Raw genomic sequence first — 19,504 nt, 5'->3', positions numbered from 1 at the left:
AGAAGAAGGCAGCAGTTGATTCCAGGGAGGTGGGTTTCCAAGCCTGGGGGTGGCGGGGGGGGTGGGGTGGGGGGGAGTTAAACTTGTCGTGTTTTTATTCAATGGACCTTTCACGCGTGATGGAATTAGCTCCTTCCGCTCGGTCGGGAGGAGGCGGCCCCAAGGGGACTGTGCCAGGGCAGGGTTCGGGAACAGCCCGCCACCCAGCCCCAGGGCACAGCCAGCCCCTGAGCTGGCTGGCTGGGCGCAGGAAAAGAGTTGGGGCGGGGAAGGCTAAATATCTCGATCAGTTCTCAGCCTGACCCTTCGCCCACTCGCCCGTCCTCCTGAGGTTCGTAGCTCTTAGAGGCAGGGAGCCTCTGTTCTGTGTTTGTACAGCTCCGAGCGCGGGTGCAGGGGGTTGGTGGGCTTTGCCTGTGATCACAGAAATGGGCTAGGGAGAGGAACACCTGAGTGGATCCAGTCTCTGACAGCGGCCTGCAGAGGCGGGTTATGCTGCCCCCCCCCCCCATCTCCATCCTAGATCTTTTCCTAATGATCCATCTGGAGATGGGCTTGAACCCCCAGCCTGGGAGTAAACAGGGGAGGAAGATGCGAGGCCCTGGAGGGAGGTGGTGGGCACCTCCCAGCAGTTCGGCAACCGTAGCCTGCCCCTGGGTGCTGGCAACGCCCCCAGCCAGAGCTAACCACAGCAGGGTTAATGGTTAACCGGCAGCCGGGGAGCGTGAGCCTCGCCCTGCGCCCTGCGGAGGGTTATGGGAGAGGAGCAGCTGTTTGCCTCCAGCAAGCGCCGGCTCCCCCTCCATTGCCCCGCAGGGCCAGCGCTCGGGCACACAAGCAGGGGACAGGGGAGGAGGATGGCCAGTCCCCGGGAGCTGGGCACAGGAGCTAACTGGGTATAGAAACAGCCCCTTTGGCAAACATGCCTCAGGATGGGAGTCCCCGGGGAGCCCCCAAAGCCGCCCACACTTGTGCAGCCGCTTTCACCTTCCAGTTGGGGACAGGCCAGGGCATTGGCTCAGGAATGTTGGGTAGAAACCCAGCCAGCGCCCAGGATTCGTTGGGTCATGGGGTGGGCGTTTTGTTTCAGGAAACCCAGTCAATTCAGCTCGATTAATTCTTGGCTTATGGGGCGGCCATGGTGTTTTGGGAAAGCCAGTTAACTCCCATGATTCCTTGCCCCATGGGGCAGCCATTTTGTTTTAGGACACCCATCACCTCCCATGATTCCTTGCCCCATGGGGCAGCCATTTTGTTTTGGGCAACCCAATCAACTCCCATGTTTCCTTGGCTCATGGGGTGGCCATATCTTTTGGGGGGGGGAAACCTAGTCAACCCCCATGATTCCTTGGCTCGTCAAGCAGCCATCGTGTTTTGGGAAACCCAGTTAGCCGACATGTTTTTTTGCGTACGAGGTGGCCATTTATCTAACTAAACCCAGCCAGCTCCCATGATTCTTTGGCATGAGCAGTGGCCAGTTGATCTGAATAAACCCAGTGGGCACCCATATCTCTTGGCTCAAAAAACGGCCATTTTCCTTTCAGAAACCCAGTCACCTCCCCTGATCCCTTGGCTCGTGAGGCAGCCATTGTGTGATAAGGTGCTCAGTCATCGCCTGTACTTCTTGGCTTGTGAAGTGGCCATTTTGTGTTCAAAGCCCAGCCATTTCCCATGAGTCCTTGGCTTGTGCGGCAGCCATCTTGTCCTTCTCCTGCTGCCCTCCTAGGATCACATGGGTGATTGTTTCGTTACTGACGCTGCTGTGTGACAGTGGGGGGCAGACCCTGGTTTGGGGGCCGCTAGGACAGGCCTGAGGCACATTGGTAGAAAGTGGTGGGCATGTGAGGGTGACCCGGCTGTGCCCCCCATACAGGAGCCTGGGCTGCAAGGGACCGAGAAAAGGGACCTTGGTCGAGCCCTAAATTCACTGGAGCCACAATAGGGGCTGCACCTTCCCCCAGGAGCAGCACCAGCACCAGCACCAGCCCCAAGCCTCCAGCCCTGCCGTGGGATGGCCCCCTTTGCCGCAGGAAGCTCCCCGCCTGCTATCAAGCCTTTTATATCAGCAGCTGCTGTTTGTTCAGGGGGTGGATCCCCGGCTTCCATTAGCTCCCGGGAGCAGGATCCAGCCACCGCCACAGCAAAACCGGCCCGGGCAGGGCCCACTGATGGGTGTAGGCTGCAGGGTCCCGGTGCCCAGGAGCTGAGCAATGATCTGGGGGGCCTGGGCTGGGGCTGCGCCCTGCGACCCATCTCCCCAGGCCCCTGCTGGAGATTGGGGGGAAGCCCAGCACAGGGAGAGCTTTGCAGCAGGAGGCGTAGGAGCCCGTCCCTCCCCAGGGGATGCTGCATCCTGCTGCACCCGTCCCATCCCTCCCCGCACCCCCACAAGCCCAGCCTCTCCATAAACACCTTGGAGACATTTACAAGCTGTTTGCAGATGGCTTTTATAGGTGGTCATTATGCTATAAAGGGCCACATCACTGCAGACAGGAGCTGCCCATCACTACCTGCTCATGGGCACCAGCACTTCCCTGCAGGAGCGTCACCCACAGTCGGGCAGGCTGCTACATGGCGTGGGCATGGCAGAGGGGCTGCAAGTGAGAATTCTGGCACTAATGCCCAGGAGTGTCAGGCATCTGGCAGCCAAATAGCCCCTGGACCCCACGCCAAAGGCAGCTGCATCTCAGTGCCAGATGAGGGGTCCCTGTCTAAACAGCTTCCATGCCCCGCCCCAGAGGTGGCTGCATCTCAGTGCCAGGTGAGGGATCCTTGTATAAACAGCCCCCATGCTCCACCCCAGAGACAGCCGCATCTCATTGCAGGAGAGCGCATTCCCTGTAAATGTATAGTTTGTCGTTTCAAGAGGCACTCGGAAGTTTTCTGTAAATAATAATAATAAATAAATAGTTTACTTTAATGTGATGCTTTCCATCTTCAGAGAGACATTAATGCGCCCTTCCTGCTCCCCTGGGATCCTTGTGACTATTTCACCGGGGGGGGGGAGGAGCGGATGAGGTCCAGTCTGGGGGAGTGGCCTTCCCACAGTAACAGCGAGGTGGGGTGGCATTAGAACCCAGGTGTCCTGGCTCCCAGCTCTAACCACTTGAACCCAATCCCCTCCCAGAACTGGGGCTAGAACCCAGGAGTCCTAACTCCCAGGCCCTCCTGCTCTAACCACTAGACGGGGTGCTGCCCTCTCTCCCGCTGCTCGTTGCTGAGCTCTCCGTGTTGGAAAGGTGATTTCCCCAATGACTCCGCCATGTGATCGTATTGGCAGGAAACCCCCGCTTACCCTACCCCCACTGCCATGAGTGAACCTGCCCCTCTGTCCCTCGTGTGCTACCCACCTGGCCAGGCTGCTGTTTCCAGGCAGAGACACAGAAGCCACGTCCTTTGCGAGAGCCGGCTAGGACCGCTCTGTACCTGGGCCGCAGCCTCCCCCCTCGCCCCAAGCCAGCACACCTGGAGCAAAGGTTAGCGAGAGGGAGAGGCCCTGCCCTTCCCTCACTCCGGCCAGCCAGAACAGTGGAGGCTGAATTCCTGCCCAGCTCCGCCCGAGTGCCGACACCACCACAATGGCACTGAGCATTGAGAGGGCACTGCTCAGCCCTGCACTGTGTGGGCAGGGCCCATTAGCTCTCTGTTACAGGTTGGGAAACTGAGGCACAGAGCAGGTTTTTTTTAAGGCAAAACCTGCCCCCCTTGTGTTTGGGTGTCTCTTTATTCAGGGGGCTCCTCTGTGGGAGGACGGGGAGCTGCTGCTGAACACCCTGAATGCCAGTGGGAGCCGTGGGCACTCAGCACCCTCGCCCTCCCAGGGGGGCAATCTGGGCTCCTTTCAGGGGCTGCAGCTATGTCCATGCACCACCTCACACATCTCACCCTGAGGTCTATTCCCAGCACCTCCCCTCCCAACTGGGTGAAGCTGGGTGAGCCACCTTCCCCTGTGCCTCGGTTTCCCCATCTGTACAACAGGGCTAACGAGGTCCCTTTGTAAAGTGCTTTGAAATCTATGGATGGAAAGCCCTAGGGACTGGTACTGTTATTGCCAGAGAGCTAGCGTGAGTTGGGGGCAGGAGCCAACTTCTGTTGCCCCTTAGGCTGAGCGGAGAGTCGACATGCCAGGGGAGAAACTGGGGAGTGAGCTTCCAGGAATAGCGACGGGGCTCTGGTTCTCTGGCCAGTAGGCGGCATGCACAGCCCCCAGGTGGGCTCCTGCGGACCTTCAAGCCAAACCTCCTCCTGCAGCAGAACTCCTGGGCCCTCCCGTTCTCTGGTTACTTAACTCCCAGGTTTTAACACACCAGCCCCTGAGACACACGGTCTGGACCTCCCTGGGACTGGACACACCTTTGTAACGCAACCAGTTGCAATCAACCGGTGTAAGACCCCTTCAGGGTCTGGAATGCCACCGTCCGACTCAGTTCTCCAGTCCTCCAGGGAGACTTCCAGGAAAATCAAGTCAGATGAGGCCTGACTAATGAACAGGACAGAATAAGCTCAGAGGGGGCCCCTCGGGGCTTTGTGAACCACCCCTAAAGATTAAAAAACCCAACCACCCAGGGTACGAACTCCATTTTCTTTCCCGGGGCAGGTCGCCTTGAAAGGTGGGGACACAGGTTCCCGGCTGTTCATGGCTGGGTGTTAGCCTAGGCTTGTCAGGTGTTTATTACCCCCTGGCCCGAGGGGTCGGATCTCTCTGCTCAGGGCGCTGGCGGAAGATTTAGCCCAAGGATGTCGGACGCCCCGTGCACTCGGTCTCTCACGCTGAGCAGTTAGGATGCAACACAACCCTGGCCTGGGGGACACGACGGAATCAGGAAAGCACCTCACTCTGAGGAGAAGGTTGGCTGCACCTTGTCATTACAAAGAGCACCCAGGAGCCAATGATACTCCCTGCCTAGGAGGGAAGTGGGGTCTAGTGGTTAACAGAGTGACGCCTAACCATCAGGACTCCTAGGTTCTACCCCAGCTTGGGGAGGGAAGTGAGGTCTAGTAGTTAGAGCAAGGGGGCTGGGTGTCAGGACTCCTGGGTTCTCTTCCCAGCTTTGGGAGAGGAGTGGGGTCCAGTGGTTAGAGATAGTTTCTGCCCGGAAGAATTTATGGTTTAACTAGACAAGCCAGAGAAAGGGTGGGAGGCAGATGTTAATATAATTCCATGCTATTGACTTGCAACAAGAAAGAAAGTCAGAGTTGTAGCCTTTTGACCCCTTTAATTTTTTTTAACATCTTGCTGACATGTGGTGGATATGTCTAAGGAAATATCAGGACTGTCAAGTCTGTTCCTTCCCTGATTTTCCAGCCAGGGTGGGCTGAGGAATAAGCAGTGGGAGATTGGTTGAATCTTTCACAAAGAACGTTTTTCTCCAAAGAGTTTCTCTGGCATTTGAGTTAAAGAACAGAGTTTTCAAGCAGACTGACTACAAATGAATAGAGTCCTTCCTGTCTCAATGGTTGGCAGTTCGGTGGTGTGGCATCTCTCATGCCAGTTCTCCAGTTGTCCGGACAGTCTTGTGGGGGAAGCAGGGCAATCGTTAACAATAATTAATACCTAGCTCTCATGCAGGGTTTATTTACAGCTCAAAGCAGACAAGCCCTGGGGAGCGAATGGCAAACACAAGCAGAAAAAATGATGAGAGAAAAATATATGAGTCCGGCAAAAGAAGGCACTGAGCCTTTTTGTAGCATCACTGCTCCCTTGGCAGGCTCTCCCTGTTCGTGTGGGAATCACAGATCCTCAGGGAGATACCTAACTCCCATGGGAGCCTGGCTTCGAAGCACTAGACCCTGAACACACACCTGGAGTGAGACATCTCCTGCCCCGGAACAGGCAAGTGAGGATCACGATCCCCATGGGACAGATGGGGAAACTGATGCCCAGATCTCCAAAGGCGTTTAGGCACCTATCTCCCATTGGCTTCAGAAGGTGGGGAGCTGGGCCTAAGCAGAGAATCTGGCACCAAGCACTCCTATGAGGCCGGCCAGGGCTTTCCCTGCAGCCCCACCCTCCCGGGGAGGGCTCCCTCACAGCCAAGGGGGGCTGAGGATTGTAGATGGAGGGATGGGAAAACTGGCCCCCACTGCCTTTCTGTCGGACCCCAGCCCTGCCTGAGGGCTGGCGGGGGACTCAGTGCCCAGGCTGGAGGCTGGCACAGTGGGCCCTGCTGCTGATGGGGATTATTTGGAGCTGGGCTGAGACCCAGAAGACTAGTTCCACACAGAAGCCATCGCGTGGCCACTGCGTGGGACTGGCTCTGGGTGCCACCCACTGGGATTCACAGCTGGGACGCTCCCGGTCCCCTTCCTATTTTGCCAGGAGGCCTGGACCCAGGGCTCCGCTCTCCAAAAGGGTTAAATGTCTCTCTGCCATGGGATATGCCACAGCACGCCCTGCCCAGGGCCCTGGGCGAGTGCTTAGTCACGGCAGGGCTGGGTGGAGTGCTGTGCGGTCAGCTCTCCTGTTCCCAGCACAGGCTGGCAGCCCGGACTCTGGGGTTCTGCCCCCAGCTCTGGGACAGGAGTGGGGTCTAGTGGTTGGAGGGGCTTAGGAGCCAGGACTTCTGGGTTCTGTAACCAGCTGTGGAAGCCAGTGGTTTGAGTGGGGGTGGCTGGGCATCAGGACTCCTGGGTTATGTTCCTGGCTCTGGAAGGGCAGTGAGGTCTAGTGGTTAGAGCAGAAGGGATTAGGAGTCAGGACGCCTGGGTTCCATGCACAGCTCTGTGACTCATTGGTTGGGAGGCCTCAGGCAGGTCACCTCTGCTCTCCATTCCTTAGCTTCCCCTCTCTGAAGCAGAGTGGATTGCCCTGACCCACAACTCCCCCCCAACCCCGCACACACACACCTGGCGGTGGTGGGTGGGGTTAGCGAGCATCCTCAGAAGGCTTTGGCCAGAGACAGGGCTGTGGATATGCAGGCGTGCTCCTGGGTGGATTCACAGCCCCCCGCCCAGTCCCTGAGTGGAGCTCCGTGAGCCGGACGCCCCAGCGCCCCCCTGCCCCGGCTGGCTCGGGCGATCCTTGGACACCAGCTGTGGGCAGTTCTGCTTCTGTGCCACGCTCTGGCTGCTCCTCCCCTCTTATCGCCGGCGGGGATTTGCATGGACACAGCAGCCCAGTGTCTCATGGACTTGCTGCCGGCTGACTAGGAGGGCTGGGACACCACAGCCCATACTGGGCCACACGGCCGCTTGTGCTCTCACATGCAGGGGGCCAGGTGTGAGCTCCTGGGGCCAGACTGGGGGCAGTCACAAGCGGGGCTGCCATGGAAAGGCACTAGGAGCTAGTGAATAGAGCACTGGCCCAGGACACCTGAGTTCTATCCCCAGCACCACCCCTAACTTACTGTGCGACTGTGGGTATATTATATCCCCCTCCTGTCTCTCCTGCCACCCTTCAACCAGTTAGATGGTGAGTTCTACAGGGCAGGGACCATCTCTTGTGATGTCTGGGCAGCACCCGGTGCAATGGGGCCCTGATCTTAGTCAGTGTCTGGGCAGCGCCCGGCGCGACGGGGCCCCAATCTCAAGTGAGGTCTCTAACCATTGCCATAATACGAGTAATAATAACAACCTGCTAATTCAGTCAGTGTGGCACAAACACCTTGGCTTGAGGAGCTCCCCGACCGAGATTGGGGCCCTTCCATGCCAGGTGCTGCAGACACCCAACGAGAGACAGGCCCTGCCCCAAAGAGCTTCCAGTCTAAACAGAGAGCCATAGGAAGGGCAGATGAGTCTGCCACAGGTGGGGAGGAGTCTGGGGCGAGCAGGGAACTGACCCCTGGACTCCTGAGCCCCAGCCAGTGCTCTAACCACAGGGACACGCTGCCTGTTCCCTGTATCTCTGCCTCTGACACCTTTCTATTTGCTTGCCACCAGTCTCCAGCTGGCAGGCTTGTGTCCATGTCTCCAAGCCCTATTACAGGGCATTATGGAAGCCAGTCCCTGGGCCATTGATGCCAGCAGGTGCCACCCTGATAAGCATCCCCTCCACCAGCTTTGTGTTGGCCTTTCTTCTCCTTTTTCTCTTTCTCGTTCCCCTGTTCGGTCCTGCTGCGTTTGGCGGCAAACAGGAAGTCCTGGTTAATGGTTAACACCGGCGGCACCGCACTGACAGGTGCGGGCCAAGGACATGGAGAGATAAGGGAACAGACGGTGGCAGCGGTGGGATCGCTGTGGGGACCCGCCCCTGCGATAGCACGGCGCTGCCCCGGTTAACTCTTCACTTCCCTGCGCCGAAAGGGCTGAGAGTGGGGAGAAACGGGCGCCCGGCTGGATCCGGCCCTAGCACTCAGGGCGGGATCCAGCTCTAGCGTCAGGCTGGGCTGTTAAATGCATTAGATGGGTTAGCGGGTGGCCCCCACCTGCCCACATGCACCGGCTCAGCAGCTGTCCCCAAAGGCTCCTGCCCTGCAATGGGCTATCGCCCCCTGGTGGAGTCAGGAGGGAACTGCATCCCCGCACTCATTCCCTCCAGGGGAGCGGCCACCCCAGATCCCAGTGTGCTCAGCTCACTCAGGCAAAACTCCCCCCGCCGCACCATGGCAAAAGCCGGCACAAGAGCCTGACACTGCTTAGGTCCCATTTAAACCAGACGTGCCAGAAAGTCCCATTCAAGCCGTCTGCGCCGGGCTGCATTTCCCCCTGACGCTGGTTATCCCAGCAAAGGTCTGAGCCCCCCCAGCACACAGCCCTGTGCCCAGAGACCAAGGGACTCAGCCAACCATCCTGCCAGGGGCCGCGTCCCTGACTCTTATGGGTTTCATGGCTCTGTTACTGGGGGGGGTTGTTGAAAAGCCCCAGCTCCCGGATTCCTGGGATCCTGGGAGGGCCTGAGTCGCCCCTTTTTTAACGAACGAAGTTGAGCTGCTCGTCAAAGTCCTGGGCCCTGGGACCTTCCAGCTGGCAGTAGAAATTGATGGAGTCTGGGATTTTCTTTGATGCAGCCTTGTTTTCTGACCGAGAATGTACATAGGCCTCTTTAGCTAACACCAGACCCAAAATTGCTCTCTCCAGCTTTTTCCAGGGTCTCTCTCTCTCTCTCTTTCTCTCTCTCTCTGTTTCACACACACACACACACACACTTACCCCCACCAACCTCAATGGGCGTCTAACCCAGCCCATAACAAGGATGCACCCAGCTCATAAGAGAAGATTCTAGTCTTGAGGGCTGCTGAGAAATGGGCAAATGGGAGGCCCCCGAAAGCTCAGATGACTTGGATCAGCTTGGGCAGCCCTGGATTTTGTTGTTACTCTCCTGAGGATTTTGGGGTGCAGCTCCAGAGCGGGGATGCCTGAGCCAGGCTATGCTCTGCCCCACCCCGCCGGAGCTGGATTCGCCCTGTGGCGCTGACAGGCGGAAATGATCGTGGGTGGAGCCGGTGGGTCTGGCTCTGGCGGGCACACAGGGAACAGAGCTGCCAGGCAGGGGTTAGAGTGGGCATCGGCCCCGCCTCGGTTGTCTCAGATTCACGGCTGCACGCCCGTGAGAGACTGAGGACTCACCTCTCTCTTGGCCAGCCACAGGAACTCTGCTGGCCCGTCCAACACCCAGGCCTCTGCCGGCGAGCCGGGGGAGTGTGGAACTGCAGGGGGATTCTAAAAACAGCCCAAAAGGGGCAGATCAGGGGATGGAGCAGAGGAATTGCCCCCGAAGCTCCGTCCGTTCCCTGGGGGGGGGCGGGGGAGGGCTGGTATCCCACAATGCCCTGCATAAATCTCCCAGAAGGCAGTGCACCAGACGGCAATGGGGTGGCGACCCACAGGGCAGAGCAGCTTTGGCCAGCGAGGACACTCGGGCTCAGCAAAGACGGCCGAGTGCCCTGCGTGCCAGTCACGTGGCAATGCCAGCACAGGGCAGCGATAGCCATTCCTCCGAGCCTTCCCTGCCCCGACTGTGTGACCCAAGGGTTCAGGCAGTGTCAGGGGAGCCAGGACTCTTGGGTTCTACTCTTAGTGCCACCACTGGATTTTTGCTCCTACGTGCCTCAGTTTCCCCTCTGCCCAGTGGAGGCTAACGCTCCTGGCCTGGGCGCAACGCTGTGGGTGCTGCGTGGCTGAGCCGAGCAATGTCTATACGGGGGGTTATGCTGGCCTGGTTAGAGCTGTGTAATGACTGTGGTGGTTGGTTTCCCCCTTTGGAGCAGCCTTTCTCAGTCTCGCTTCACCTCCCCACCCCCCCGCGGGGAGTGACCGATTGGCAGCCAAGTCCATTTCCAGGCATCAATTGTGCAAAAGATCAGAGGTGCTGATCCGCACGGGGGTCTTCGTGCGTTAAGTTGGGGGGGGTCCTAACTGACCTTTGACTTCATACATGTCGGTTGCCCGCGAGGGTCACCTCCAGCGGAGGTCAAAGGACAGCTCGGTTTCTGCCCCGTCGCTCTCCTGCCCCAGTAGATCCCTCCCCCTCCTACTTCAGTCACAGCTTCTCAGGGGCTCTGCAGCCCTGGGGTCGTGCTGGCCTATGGGGCCATGGGGCCAACCAGACACAGATCAGGATCCCCCTTCCCTTGGTCAGGCTAAGCCAAACGGATGCGGTTCAGGTGGGTGCTGGAGCTGGTCAGCGTATATCGGTTTCTAGGTGTCTAGTCACGATGTGGGGCAGTTGGTTTGTTATTGTAGGGTCTCGCGGGAGCCACGGGGGTGCTCAGGGGTCTGAGCCTGTGCCTGCTGAATTGTTATTGTAGGGCTGCGCGGGGGGCTGGTTGGTCGTTGTAGGGCAGCAGAGGGGCAGAGTACACTGATTTGGGGAGGGGAAGGGCTGTACATACTAGCTTGTTACTCTGGCCTTGCTGAGGGTTATGGAGGCTGCACAAAGCAGATTGTTACTGTAGGATAGCTTGGGGACTGTTGACGTTGTAGGGTTGCTCGGGGGCTGTTGATGTTGGTTTGTTATTGTAGGGTTGCTCGGGGGCTGTTGATGTTGGTTTGTTATTGTAGGGTTGCTCGGGGGCTGTTGACGTTGGTTTGTTATTGTAGGATTGCTCGGGGGCTGTTGATGTTGGTTTGTTATTGTAGGGTTGCTCGGGGGCTGATGACGTTGGTTTGTTATTGTAGGGTTGCTCGGGGGCTGTTGACGTTGGTTTGTTATTGTAGGGTTGCTCGGGGGCTGTTGACGTTGGTTTGTTATTGTAGGGTTGCTCGGGGGCTGTTGACGTTGGTTTGTTATTGGAGAACCCTGCACATATATGTGCTGCCTTCACACACACTCTGCACAGCTCCACCCACCCCTTCACGCACACTGACATGCACCTATCCACAGGCCAAGAGCCCGAGCCAGCCCTGCTGAGGTGGGCCTTTGGGGTGGGGAGGGCAGGGGGGATCATTCGCTCCCTGATCTGCCTGCCCACCAGGGGCTGCCACACAGTGTGGAACAGCCCTGAGAGGTGAGGAGGGGTGGGGCAACTGAGGCATGGGGCAAGGAAGTGACTCATTCATTGTCCCCAAGGGAATCTGTGGCAGAGCTGAGGGCAGAATCCAGGAGTCCTGACTCCAGACCCCCTCTAACCACTGTACCCCACTCCCCTCCCAGAGCTGGGACTAAAACACAGCCCCTCCCCATCCCCGTTCTGCCCTCTAGACCCCACTCCCGCCCCTCCCAGAGCCAGGACAGAACCCAGGAATCCTGCCTCCCAGCCTGCCCTGCTCTGATCACTGGACAATGCTCCCCCCACGACTGTCACTTTAGACAACTGCTTGAAGAAGCTAAAAGATAGGAGTTGGTTCAGCCCTTGGGGTGCCCCCCACTCCTCATGCCAAGGGAGGGATCTTATCTGGCGGGAGGCACCTTTCCCCTACTCCCCAGAGGTGAGTGACTGATTAGGAGGCTGGGGCTGGACTTTGGCCCCCCAGCCCAGGGGACGTGGGCTTCGTGTTTGCCTTCGACCCGTACACCAGGAGCTGAGCCATTGGGAAAGAGGAGATGGCTGGTGGTGGGGGGGGCTACCCAGGGCACAGGGGCGGGGGGGGGGTGGTGTGCATGTGCACACATGCACGTGTCCCTGCTGCCCCCTGCTGGAGGGGACGAGCCCTGCTCTGAGTGTGAGTGCACGTGGGATTGTGTGCACACGCTCTGTGTGTGTGTCTCTCTGTCTGCCCCCTGCTGGGGGGAGGGGGTAACGAGCCCTGCTCTGTGTGTGTCTCTGTGTATGTAGGCAGGGGTGCTGTAGCCGTGCCACTCCCAGGATACCAGCGGTTCTCCGCCGGGGGCACGCCTACCCCCGGGGGTACACAGAGGTCTTCCGGGGGTACCTCAACTGACCTAGATATTTGCCTGGTTTTACAACAGGCTACCTAAACAGCCCTAGCGAAGTCCATGCAAACGACAATTTCATACAGACAATGACGGATTTATACCGCCCTATGCACTACGCACTGTAATATAAGTACAAGATTTATATTCCAGCTGATTTATTTTATAATTACAGCTCTACGCCGATATACCGTGACCCGATCTAACACGAATCCGGCTATAACGGGGTGCAGCAGCGCTCGGGGGCGGCGGGGCTGCGCGCTCCGGCGGACCTCCGACACGCTGCTCTGAGCGGCGTGTTAAGGGTGCTGGGCCGGGGCCGAGGGGTCGATAAGGGGCAGAGGGTCTCGGGGGGCAGTCAGGGGACAGGCAGCAGGGGGGGTTGGATGGTTCGGAGGTTCTGGAGGCGAGGCGGTCAGGGGATGGGGAACGGGGGTGTTGGATAAGGCGTGGGAGTCCCAGGGGGCCTGTCAGGGGGCAGGGGTGTGGATAGGAGACGGGGCAGTCAGGGGACAAGGAGCTGGGGGGGGTTGGATGGGTCGGGGGTTCTGAAGGGTCAGTCAGGGGGTAGGAAGTGACTATTAATAACGGAAATGCTCGAGGCCAAAGCAAGTTTGATATAACGCGGTTTCACCTATAACGCGGTAAGATTTTTTGGCTCCCGAGGACCGCGTTATATCAGGGTAGCGATGTATATAGTTAAAAAATGAGAAAGTCAGCCATTTGTCCGTAACAGTGGGGCTGGGACACTTTTGTCTTTTTAGGTCTGATTTTGTCAGCAAGTTGTTTTTAAGTGAGGTGAAACTTTGGGATACGCCAGACAAATCCGACTCCTGAAAGGGGGACAGTCGTCTGGAAAGGTTGAGAACCACTGGACTAGAGAGACAAGGTGGGGGAGTCAAGCTTTCTCTGTTGGCGAGGGAGTCAAGCTTTCAAGCCACACAGAGCTCTTCTCCAGGGCTGGGAAAGGGGCTCAGAGCATCCCAGCTACATACAAGGTAGAACAGATGGTTTAGCATAAGCAGTTAACACAGATTTCAAGGCAGAGTGGCCCATTTACACCCCTGCAGTCACAGGGACACAAAGAGGGGTGGGTGGGTTACCGATTGCTGGAATAAGCCATAAAGCCAGTGTCTCTGGTCAGTCCAGGCTTTCTGGTGGCTAGCCGTGTTAGGAATGTCAGGGCCTGTCTACACTGCACACTGAAGTGGACCTATGTTACTGCAGTAATTAATGTGGTGGGTCATGTCCACGCTGCTCTCCGTCTGACGTAAGAGGGGCAGTGTGGGTGGCTGAGAGCCCAGGCTGTCCCCTGGGCTCTCGGCTCCCCATTCCCTCCTGGCAGGGAGCTGGGAACCTGGGGAGCAGCAGGGCTCTAGCTGGAGCCCCCCGACCCGCTGCGGGGTGACAGCCGGGGCAGTGAGCAGCTTTCTTGTCAATTGCCGACACAGAGCCGTGATATTGGCAAGAATGCCAGCCAAGGGCCCATGAGGGTAAGGCCCTGTCTACACAGACGCTGCGTGGTGCTAACACCGACGGGAGCCCTACGCCTCTCGTGGCGGGGCAGTTATCAGGGTTGTAGGGCGCTGACATCGGCGGGACACGGCCATAGGATGGACACTGACATCATTAGGCAGCTTACGTGGCCCGAATGCCGGGGTGCAGCCCAGGCCGGAGCTCCCAGGCCAGCCGTTAGAAGGTGTTGTGCAGGTTTATTGGAGGTCGAGGCCGGAGAGGGCGGACGATCGCTGTGTGGCCAGGGCTCAACCCCAGGGGCAGGGGTCTGGCTGGTATTAGCCTGGGGGAGTTCACTGGAGAACGCAGGGGCTGTCTGGTTTCAGGGGCACTGATTGCACTGGCTGAGGTAAACCACACATTGGGCTCGGCACGGGTAAGACCCATGGAACTGGAACGGTGCCTTGCGTGGGGCGGGGGGTGTCTAGCCATGGGGATATGGCTGTGGATTTTGCATCTGTTGTTCTACCAGGACGCCTGGTTCTGTCCCCAGCTCTGGGAGGGGAGTGGGGGCTAGTGGTTAGAGCAGGGGGGGCTGGGAGCCAGGATGCCTGGGTTCTCCCCATAGCACTGGGAGGGAAGTGGGTCTAGTGGTTAGAACAGGGAGGCTGGGAGCCAGGACACGTGGGTTCTCTCCCCAGCACTGGGAAGGGAGCAGGGTCTAGTGGTTAGAGCAGTTACTGACTCCAGCTGAGACTGCGCCCCATGTTGCTGCTGCCCCTGCCAGGGCTAGTGGTTGGAGGGGTCTGGGACGTGTCAGGGGGAGGGACAACCCTGAATCTCCTCCCCCATCCTGCTGAGGTTCCCCAGGAGCACAACGGCCAGGAGTGATGGGGTGTTGGGGGCCTGGGCACTGGGCGTGGGATCCATCCAGCTCTGACCAAGAGGGAATCACAGCTCCCCAGGGTTTATTGGGCAGTAATGGGGGGTGGGCTGTGGGGGCCTCCATCCTGGCTGAGACCGCCTGGGGCTGGGGTGAAGCAGAGACTGGAAGGGCCTGGGGGCTGCAGGGGGAAGGCAGGGCAACACTGGTTCACGGGGGCTGGGGGTGGAGAATCGGGGAGACACACCATCTCACTGGGAGAGCGCAGGGGGACACACTGGCTCACCGGGGGAGGTCGGTGGGGGACATACTGGCTCACTGGGGGGGTGAAGTGGCCCAACCCCCTGTGCACTTTGGCCAGCGCTGTCATCACTGAGCCCCCAGGCAGCACAGCCCCCTCCCTGCCCCCGCCCTTGGCCAGGCTGGGGACAGGGCACCCCCACTGCATCCCCATGGCCTGGCCCCTCTAGCCTGCTTTGCACTGACAGCCCATGCCCAGCCCTGCCTAACAGGGCGCAGCCAGGGGAGGGGCGAGCACAGGACACTGCTCCGGCCCCCCAGGCAACACCCCCCTTGCCCCCAGCCCCCCGGACAGACTCAAGCAGGGACACAAGGAAACCACCACATGACAGCCCAGTGCTGGGATCAAAGGGGGTTTATTGTCCCCCCATGACACAGGGCACACCCACCCCACAGCAGATATCCCAGGACTGGGGGCAGCTCCCCCATAATCAGGTTCTCCTTGGCAATCAGTCTCCCCAGAGCAGAGCTGGATTTGACAGAAAGACAGATTCTGGTCTCTGCGTCAAACCAGAGTTTGAGGTACACATCCCAGCTGGGGGGGGGGTGTCAAATTCTGGCTGAAGATTTGGGGAGGGAGGGGGACCAGTTTGCAATTGGGGGGGGCTGGAGTTTGATGGGTGCCCTGTAACAACAGGGTGGAGGAGGTGCACAGCCCATAGGGGGACCATCACCCCCAATCTGGGGGCCCCCCCAATGGCAACTCCAGGCCTCTTTGCACCACAAATGGCTCCGTTGCGATCAGATGCCCGAGGTCACGGTGGCTCAAGGGGGCAATGTTCTGGTGCTGCCCGGCCCTGGCGTTGGCGCCAGCCCGAGGGGGGAGCATGGGCCGGCTCAGCTCCCTCCAGGGCACTGCTGCTGGTTGGCTGCTCCTTCAGAAAGTCCCGCCTTTCCCTTGCCCGCCGGTTCTGGAACCAGATTTTCACCTTGGAACAAACAAAAGCAACAGTCACCGCGAACGTGGCCCCCAGACAGACCGGACACCTCCCTGGGTGCCATCGGCCCCAGCGCACAGAGAGGGAAACTGAGGCACAGAGCCAGGGCTGCACAGCAAGCCATGGGCACAGTTGTGAATTCAGCCCAGGAGCCCTGATCCCCAGAGGCTCACTCGGGCCTTTTGGATACCCTCCAGTAGGGGGCGCTGTGGGAGCAGGAAAGCTAGTGCCTACGAGTCACCAGGATCCTCTGGCAGGGGTCATGGACAGGCTGGCTGCCCCAGGGCGCCCCCTGCTGGGGGATCCTCCGCACCGAGGGGATGGCTGCCCCTCTGGTGTTCCTTGCTGGGGGATCCCCTTTGCTGAAGGGCCAGCTGCCCCAGGGCGCCCCCCACCAGGGGATCCGCATCGCCAACAGGTCGGCTGCCCCTCAAGCACCTTCCGCCAGGCGATCCCCCTCACCGATGGGCCGGCTGCCCCAGGACTCCCCCTGCTGGGGGATCCCCCTTGCTGAGGGACCGGCTGCCCCTAGGACGCCCCCTGGGGGATCCCCCTCACCAATGGGCTGGCTGTCCCAGGGCACCCGCTGCTGGGGGATCCCCCTCAGTGAAGGGCCAACTGCCCCAAGGACCCCCCCTGAAGGATCCCCCTCACCGACAGGCCAGCTGCCCCCTGCTCTAACAGGTGCTGATAACTGAGAGGATCCGTCTGGGGTTAATTCCCCGCCCAGCTCCCCCAGGCTCTGCCTGAGCCAGAGCCTCCTACCTGGGTCTCACTGAGCCCCAGCAGAGCCGCCAGCTCCCCCACCTGCCTGCTGCTCAGGTAGCGGGTCTGCCGGTAGCTGCCCTCCAGGACGCCGATCTGGGCCGCGGAGAACGGGACGCGGGGCCTGCGGGGGGCCCGGCCGGGGCTGCCCCCGCACTTCGCTTCTGCGGGGAGGGGAGAGGGGAGAGGTGAAGCAGGGGCCTGCACAGCAGCCGGAAAGGAAGGACCAGGGCCGCCAGCCCCCCCTTGCTGTTAATATCAGCCCCACATCTTTCCTTCTGGAAGCCACAGCCCCAGTGCGGTGCGAGGGGGCGCTGTGCTGCAGGGGGCGGGGGGCTCGGCAGGGGGCGCTCTCCCCTGGCACGCAGGGCTGGCCCCAATGGGGCACTAGGGGGCACTGTGCTGCAGGGGCTCAGCAGGGGGCGCTCTCCCCTCGCACTCTGTGTTGGCCCCAGCCTGTTGCCGGAGGGGCTGAGATCCTGCTCACTCAAGCTGCTGGGGGTATCTGGGGGAGCCGGGGTGAACCCCCACCGTCCCAGCCATGCCCGGTGCCTCGTGGCGCTGCCATTCGTGGATGGCTGCAGGGCTTAGCCAGGGGCCCGGGCCACAGTGGGGCTCACCCCAAGGGCTCAGGAAGGGGAGGATCTTACTTGCCAGACGAGGTGGCTTGAAGCAGGAGCAGTGGATCCAGGCGTAGCCCGGCGGGGTCGCCCCCCACGCCACAGCCCCCTTGCCGAGTTCCTCCTGGCGCCCCCCTTCCCCCGTCCTCTCCGAGCCGCCCAGGGCCAGGAGGGAGCAGATGGAGAAGTCGGCCACCCGCCGGGGGGGCTGGGCTGGCCGGGCTTGGGGGAAGCGTAGGGCTGGATCCAGGGGTCCTGCTGGGGGGGCAAAGCCGGAGACCCCCTGTCTGAGGAGGAGGGGCCAGGAGGTGAGCACCCTGAGCTGGGCATAGTGCTCCAGGCTGCTGATGCTGAAGCTACCCATGGCCCCTGTGAGTAGGACAGGGAGACAGAAGAACCCAGGAGAAGGAGGGGGGGTGTAGAGACCTGGGGGCAAGGGTATGAGGTGGGGATGGAGCCCTGGGAGCCAGAGGAGTGTGCACTGGGGCAGGAGGGCTAGCCAAGGGAGTGCGGGGTAGGGGGGTAGCAGGGGGACTGGGGGGCAGGGGGAGCAGAGCCCTGGGGTCAGGGAGGCCAGCCAGGGGAGTGGGGGGCAGAGCCCTGGAGGATGGAGGGCCGGGAGGGGGAGTGGGAGGGTGCTCGAGAGGCACTGGCTGAAGCCCCGGCCCCTATTTAAGGGCAGAGCGCTGGCCAGAGGAGCTTTAGCGGGATTTACTTGGGACCAATCAGGGCGATAGGATCACCTGGCAGCAGCGAGGGGAGAGGAGGGGCCAGGGACACTGGGTTCCCAGTGTGGGGGTCCTGGGAGCTCTGGGCCTGAACCCACGGGGAATGTGGTTCCACCCCAAACCTCACAGCTGAACGCTCCCCCGGTGAGGGGGGCTGTGACAGCACATGGGGAAGGGGGCTGCTGGCATCTCAGCACTAATGAGAGTCAAGCCCTGCAGTGAACTATGGATGGGTTTCAGGGATCCCTCGCCTGGCGCTGAGATGCAGCCACCTCTGGGGTGAAGCGCAGCAGCTGTTTAAAAGATGCAGCAACACCACACTGCTGGTTGGAACCGAAAGTGAAGGAGGATCCCGTAACCCAGCTCACAACCCCCGCCATGCGTTTCTAGCCCTGGGCTCCCCACGCAGCTGTGCCAATGAGCTTCACTCCCAACCTGCAGCCCCCTGCTAGCCCAGCCCTGGGTTCATCGGCTGGCATGTGGGGCAGGGGGTGGGGGTTGATAATGTGACAAGCTTTCTCCCATGAGAATGGGCTGAGAACTGTAAACTCATTGCCCCTCTGCCCCTGCTCCAACCTGAACTCCAGAGCTCGGGTTCCCAGCACAGGCCCCCTGCCCTGGGGCCAGTGTGCCTCCCCCCTTCAGCTCCCACCTGCCTTCCCCTGGCTGTTTACCTGTCTTTGGCTTCATCTCTCCCCAAAGGCTCCTGTTACCCTGCCACTTCTCCGGTGCCCCGGCCGTTGTCAGGAGAACGCTTGATCCAGCTGCTGGTTTCGGGATTAAGAAGAAGCACAAAAGAGTCTGCCAGCCAAGGGGCCGCAATTGACTAATTACCTGCTCGACCTCTAATCCCCGGCGGGGAGTGCTGGGGCGCACGTAACCCAATCGCACCCTCTTCCCATTATACAACGGGGCTCCTGGGAAACTGACTGACGCAGGCACGGTCGCCCCCCCCCATCCCACCCCCGTCTCGGCCTCTCGGCAGGGAGAGATTTGCTGAGAGCAGAGGGCTCCCTAATCCAGCAGACAAAGGCAGAGCAAGATTGGATGGCTGGGAACTGAAACGAGAGAAAATCTGGCTAGAAATAAAGTGCAAATTGTACAAAGGGAGGGGAATTAACCATTAGAGAGAACCCAGGAGTCCTGGCTCCCAGCCCTGCTGCTCTAACCCACTAGACCCCACTCCCCTCCCAGAGCTGGGTTCCAGGAGTCCTGGCTCCCAGCCCCCTTGCTCTAACCCACTAGACCCAACCCCCCTCCCTGAGCTGGGGAAGAACCCAGCCTCCCCTGCTCTAACCAATAGAGACACCACTCCCCTCCCAGAGCCAGGGTTAGAATCCAGGAGTCCTGAACAATGGTGTTGCCGGCACCCAGTGCCGAGAGGCTGAACAACAGCTTGAGTTGGTTCGTTACCCGGTGTGCTGCACCCAATAATCACAACGGGGTGGAGAAGCAGAAAAGTTTATTTGCAGCTGCAAAAAGGTACAGGGAGAATAAAATCTCAAATCCTGCACCACAGAGCAGGAAGTTACACCGGCTTTTATACATCCTTTTTTCCAGCATAC

The 19,504-nt window shown here is 59.9% G+C and overlaps 1 protein-coding gene across 1 annotated transcript; it reads right to left on the bottom strand.

Annotated features, from left to right (window-relative positions):
- Positions 1-15,272: 15,272 nt before the first annotated feature.
- Positions 15,273-18,826, bottom strand: LOC140902289 (homeobox protein Dlx2b). The gene is made up of 3 exons (XM_073322206.2): positions 18,614-18,826; positions 16,592-16,755; positions 15,273-15,817 (listed from the first exon to the last, which is right to left on the bottom strand). The coding sequence occupies exons 1-3, from the start codon at positions 18,627-18,629 to the stop codon at positions 15,644-15,646; spliced, it is 354 nt and encodes a 117-aa protein (XP_073178307.1). The 5' UTR covers positions 18,630-18,826; the 3' UTR covers positions 15,273-15,643.
- Between the last annotated feature and the right edge of the window lie 678 nt (positions 18,827-19,504).

This window comes from Lepidochelys kempii, chromosome 23, assembly GCF_965140285.1.
Source record: "Lepidochelys kempii isolate rLepKem1 chromosome 23, rLepKem1.hap1, whole genome shotgun sequence".
In the NCBI taxonomy this organism is placed as follows: Eukaryota; Metazoa; Chordata; order Testudines; family Cheloniidae; genus Lepidochelys; species Lepidochelys kempii.
The sequence above is the reverse complement of the archived record's forward strand: the minus strand, read 5'-3'. Positions and strand labels throughout refer to the sequence as shown.

What these genes read in the sequence shown, in the direction of transcription:
- LOC140902289 (XM_073322206.2), bottom strand. An exon ending in TGGGGCTCAGTGAGACCCAG is followed by an intron (nt 15,818 to 16,591) that starts GTAGGAGGCTCT and finishes GTTTGTTCCAAG; the next exon opens with GTGAAAATCTGGTTCCAGAA.